General features: G+C 32.7%; 1 protein-coding gene across 1 annotated transcript; it reads right to left on the reverse strand.

Moving 5' to 3' along the window:
• Nucleotides 1–1,290: 1,290 nt before the first annotated feature.
• On the reverse strand, nt 1,291–2,040 carry LOC120147498 (dof zinc finger protein DOF1.2-like). Its single transcript, XM_039160862.1, has one exon. It carries the CDS (start codon nt 2,038–2,040, stop codon nt 1,291–1,293), a length of 750 nt encoding a protein of 249 aa, XP_039016793.1.
• Nucleotides 2,041–6,080: the final 4,040 nt, after the last annotated feature.

A 6,080-nucleotide genomic window follows, 5' to 3' on the forward strand; every position in this document is an offset into this window, starting at 1 on the left:
ATTCTCTGAAAAGTGTATCCACGTTGGGAAAAATCTCGCGCCCCGTGTAACGTGAGGCCTTTACTCACTTTTCTTAATTGAAATATTAAATTTCATTCTCTGAAAAGTGTATCCACGTTGGGAAAAATCTCACGCCCCGTGTAACGCGAGGCCTTTACTCACTTTTCTTATTTTTCTAACAAATTGGGTTTGGTGTATTATTTTAAAAAAATTATTTTTTTGGGATTTTTTAAGTAATAACATCTCCCTTGCCAGTATGAAAAGAACCACAATTCGTTCCCTAATTAACAATCTTAGAATCAAATTTAAGATAACATTTTTTATGATTAACATGTTCAAATAAAAATATAGATAATAAAATAAGAAAAAATGACCTCTCATTTCTTAATTTATGATGCACTGACTAAAAATTAATAATACACAATGTAGTCTTTTTATAGTAATATGAGAAGATTAAAATATAGTATCTATTAAAAAAATTTAATTTATTGAATATTAACAACGTATACTCCCTACAGCACAATTGCTCAAATAAATGACTTTTAAAAAGAATAATTTTTTTCTTTTACTACATGTCACTTAATGGGTTAAAGGCAATTTTTTACCCTTACACATGGCAAAAGCTTTAATATTAGTTCTCCTTCAAAATTTAATGACTTTGAACTTTTAGATCAAGCTACCTCTCATCATATCACCCTTACATAATACCTTAAAATATATTAAAATATTTTTTTCACAGTATATTTAAAACATTTATCATTCTTTTATTGTTTTCTTATAATTATTTTAGAAAATAGTTAAAATGTAAGTCACTAAATATAAAACAATCATATTCTAACATATATTCGACAGAATCATGTGATGGTCGTCTTCAAAAAGGTAAAGTAGTTCCAAATCCCAAAGATATTCCCCATTCTAATTGATTTATGTGTACTCAACCCTTTTCTAAGATTTAGGCATTCACATTAACCTCGTATGTTAGTTCCCATGTGTTATTCTTACAACTTCACATGCATGTGATGTAGATTAAAATTACATTAAGAGATCGGATGTTTTGCTGTCACCGAGATTCAACCTTTTATTGTTTCGATTCGTTAAAAAATTAAGATATTGTAGATTTAAGATGAGTTCGAAAGTAAAAGATGCATTACTCATATGTTTCTTAAAATGATGTAATTTCCATAACTTGAGCCAATTCATATTGTAAATAAGTAGATTGAGGAGGGAATACGAAAGAATACAGTATATGTAAGGATTACTAAAAAAAAATTGGGAAAAGTTGCTTCAACTTCAAGGCTTCGAAAAAATTCCAAACCCAGAAAGATCGAAAGAACCCCAATCTTCATTCATTAAGTTTGCAGAAACCTTTAGTTGATCATCCACTGGAAATGACTCCAATTGTTGCATTTGCCATGCAAAGTCTGGTGTTGTTGCAGCAACATCATGGTCAGTCCATAATCCGTCCGGTAACACCACTTGATCTTCGGCTGCTAACAAACTTTGTAACCCGAACGCCTCTATCTCATCGGTTTCTGGCATTTCTCGAAGCCTGTTAGGCTCCTGAATTGAATGAACATCCGGTTTCTGGCACTCCATTGATGAATTGTTATCTTCATTCAGCTCAGGTTGATCAAAACTTGAGTTTTGGTTCAAGAATTTGGCGAAAACAACTGCTAGGTCGATATCGGGTCGATTCCCTGAATCCTCATTAGAAAAAGAACTACTTGAATTCTTACAAGACATCGAAACTCGACCTCTTTTCTCGACACTTTCCCTCATCGACTTCCCTTGTTGTCTCTTCCGACATCCGCCGCCGACGGGTACGTTCCTTAGGGAACCGCCTTTAGTCCAATACCTTCTGCAGCCTTTGCAGAAGTACCTAGGCTGAGACAAACTATAGTTGTTGTAATAACAGAATTTGGTGTTGGGAGAGGCACAACGAGGACAATTGGGAGCAATTTCAACGTTGGATTTCCACTTTCTCTCCATACAGAACATGAGATCACACTGCAACATCTGGTGGTCTCTAACCATGAACATCTCTTTCGTTGCTTTGTTTGAAAATTTGGGAGAGAGAGAGAGAGATCTAGATTAGTGGAAATAACATGTGATACAGGAAGAATGCAAGAAGTGTAAGCTGTATAAATATGTATATATAAATGTGTGTATGTATATATGGCGTTGATGTTGCAAAAACGTGGGCGGTTGCCGAGCCGTAGGGAGATGGAAGTGAGCGTAGGTGTGGGTTATGTCTAGTTTTTAGTGCTGCGTATGATCGACTGTGATGGGGTTGAGTGTGTTTCTAGGTTGATTTATTATTATTATTAAGTGCATGATGTCATTGGTTGATTATTAGTGGACAATTAACTTAAAAATTTGTTTATGTTAATGATAATAATATATAATGTTGCTTTTATTTTTATCTTTTTTATTATATTTAATTAAAACAATAAAAGCTACTTATCTAAGGATCAAATTTAGATTTAATGAAGTCAACTAAGTTTGTTCTTACTAGGTTTCTTCTCAAATTACATATTCCTCTTTTATCTTTGATATAATAGATGGCGGTATTAGTCTTATTGTTTGTCACCTATAGTATGTATTTTTTTTACTTTTTTATATCACATTTTTTTTTCTATTTTTATATTTAATAACTTTATTTTGATGGTACGATTTCCTCTACCAATTATCGTTCGTTTGACCGTTATTTATGTTGACCTTTTTTCAGATTTAGATTTCAAAACGTCTCGACTAATCTAGATGAGTCTTATTTTTTATTTTGCTAATCTTCTCTACTTTGGAGCTTCGGATTAAATTTTGTTACATGATTTGTGTTCGTGAATTTTTTTGTCACGTCGCTCAACTCTAATTTGTGGTTTATTAGTAGTATTTCAATAATTTGATTTTTTTTGTGGTTTGTTTGTCCATACAGTAAGATTTGTTCGTACCTATCTTTTATTCGAGTTTTTTATTAGATTTTTGACATTTTCCTTTTATAATCCTTGTATCATCTCCAATGGCTAGTTTATCGTGTTAATAGTTATAAAATATGTTTTGATTTAGGGATGGGCACGGGACGGATCGGACCGATTTTTTTGTTGTCCGATCCCATCCCAAAATTAAATTATTTTAACCCGCCTCATTTCGCCCTAATGATTATTAACCTTTTTCCCGCCCCAAACCCACTCTGATTTTTAGAATAGAATCTCGACCCTGACCCAACTACGAAAGAAACACAAAAAGAAAGCAAATCAAAAAGCACATCGATCATTCACACTTCAAAAATCAGCTCTCTTCTGCAAATGGTGAGCATGTTCTTCAAGCAAAAATGGCTTGAATAAATATCTGGAAAAATAGGAAGCAATTATTTTTGAAGCATCAACTCTTTTTATTTGTGAGAAACCCTAAACTTATTACCTTATAAAACAATAATATAAAAGAAAATACACGAATAGACGCAAAAGTGGGAAATTAATAAAACATTATTACATTATATAATAAATTAAAATTTGAATGACAGTGAAGGTTGACCAGATAAACCAAGGAAAACAAATAAAAAGTTGAAAATATTGAACAATGATGGCTTTTTTTTATTCGAGCAAGCCAGACGCAAACACCCAGTTATCAATTGCAGTATCCTAGAAAGATAAAAAAAAATATCAAATAAAGAACTAAAGAATTAGAAGAAAATTGCATAATGATTAACCTTAGAAAATTAATGAAAAAGGAATCCTAGAAAGATAAAATATATATCAAATAAAGAACTAAAGAATTAGAAGAAAATTGCATAATGATTAACCTTAGAAAATTAATGAAAAAAGACAACTAAAATTTGAAATAAAAGAATGGAATGAAGAAGCAGATTTTGTATCCTCCTACCATTATCAAGTGACCGAGAAGAGGAGAGAGGGAAACTGAAAAAGGAAAAATCTCTAAAACCTAAATATATTATATATAGAGAGGGTAATTTAGTAATTTACATAAGGTCGAGTCTGGTTGATGAGTTTTACCTTAAACTCATCTTCACCTCAACCAGAATCTCTCTATCATATAGCTCGCCCCGACCCACCCCGATCTTGAAATTTTTTTATGAAAAGCACCCCTATAAGATAGGATCTGGTTAGAACCTGTTAGATTCAAATATTTTAACCATCTCTATCTTAATTATATGTTTAATTTATAATTATGATTGTAAATGTAATGCCCTGGTTCACATGTTAGTAGATTCGGGTTAGCCTGAGAAAGAGTTAAATAAACCTAATAGACTTATAGGAAGCTCTTGTCCAACTATGAAATAATTTGGGTTTGTTTTGAGCCCGTTATGGTTTAAAATGGGTATTTTTATTTCAGCATAGAAAATTAATGACTAAAGGAGCAATTAAACCCTAAAATCTTTTAAAGGTTGAATCTCATTAAATAGAATTATGTCACACATTGGAACCATGTCCCCTTCATTCTTGTTTTCTTCCTCTTTTCAAAACTCATTCTCTTCTCTTCTCCATCTTGAGAAAAAGTGATAGCTTGGTGAGAAAGGACTTCCTTACTGAATCAAATAAAGTAAGTTTAGTAATCCCCTTCCTTAGAGCTTTATTTTAAGTTCTCATCCTCTTGGTTTGGCTAAAGAGCTATAATTGGGGGTTTATGAGGTTTAAGTTAGGAGAAAAACCTTCTCCTCTAGAAGTTAGATTTCAGTCTTGGAAGTTTCCTTAACTCCTTTTTAGTTCTTATGTAAGTGACTCATTCTTTCGATTGTTCTAGAGAGAAAAATGAGTGAAGGCTATAAAAGAAATGGAAAAGAGAAAGTTGTGCTTGGGTGAGCATTGAGTTGATTCGTCAGCTTCTAGGTGTAAGGTAACACACTTCTAATAATTTTTTTACTGCTTCTAGATCAACATGTGTAGTTTTGATGATTGTATGTGTGCACGAGGCATTTGGAATGCATCTGAATTCATACCATGAAAATGGGAATTTGGTGTTGTTCACTCATAAAGTGATGACCTTTCATGACCCTTTAATCATACATAAGCTTTAAATACAATTTGGGCATCTTTAGAGGGGTCTAAAATTGATTTGGGAGGTTTTACATGAGAGAAATAGTTCTTTCTAGTTTTAGAGTATTGGTACTCTATGAAAAGTACCTATATTATTCTTCTAGATGGGCCAATTCGAAAGGCTTGTGTGAGGAGGGTATTAATACCCATTTAAGGGGTATCAATACTTTTCGGGGAGTACCGATACTCAGGAGCCTAGTATTTGTATTCGGGGACTTAGTCAGATTCTAGTAAGCAATTTTCGTATCGATACTCATGCCAGTATTGATACCATGAGGAATGAAGTATCAATACCAAGGTAAAGGTATCGATACTTAAGTATTTTTTAAAACATTGAATATAATTTTAGTATTAGTACTCTAGGCAGTACTAATACCCCTAAAGGGGAGTACCGATACCTAAGTAGGGGTATCAGTACCAAGTGCTATGTCAAGTCACAGTAATGTATTTTGGTATTGTTGAAAACATTTTAATGTTTCGACATAACAAATTAAGTTAAATGAATTTTAAGATTTTACAAATGATTTTCTAAAAGTATATTCGATTTAATTACTCAAATATCAAGCTATTACTCCAAGTCTTTCAAGATCAATTTTAAACCTTACTAAATGTGTAAATTTGTGTTTTATACTTAAACTATTTTTAAACAAATTTTCACAAAGTATTTTGAACCAAAATCAAGCCTAAAATCAATTTTTCAAGGGCATGCACCGATGCACCAATCCATGTATCGATGCATCAATTAATTTCTTGAACATCGAATGCATTTTATGCATCGATGCACATACCATGCATCGATGCACTCAGTGCATTTGATGCATCGATGCACAAGACTATGCATCGATGCACTCAGGTTTTTTCAAAACATCGAATGCATTTTATGCATCGATGCACTCTTAGTGCAACGATGCACTGAGAGTCCAACGGTCAAAATATTTGAATTTTACACTGATGCACCGATGCACCTAGGGCATGCATTGATGCACAGACGCTCCCATCCACTTTCATTAATTATTTTCACACTTAAAC

This window comes from Hibiscus syriacus, unplaced genomic scaffold (assembly GCF_006381635.1).
Source record: "Hibiscus syriacus cultivar Baekdansim isolate YM2019G1 unplaced genomic scaffold, ASM638163v2 tig00002511_pilon, whole genome shotgun sequence".
NCBI classification, from domain to species: domain Eukaryota; kingdom Viridiplantae; phylum Streptophyta; class Magnoliopsida; order Malvales; family Malvaceae; genus Hibiscus; species Hibiscus syriacus.

Bases quoted from the DNA above. Each gene is read 5' to 3' on its own strand.
- LOC120147498 (XM_039160862.1), bottom strand. From the start codon at position 2,040: ATGTTCATGGTTAGAGACCACCAGATGTTGCAGTGTGATCTCATGTTC.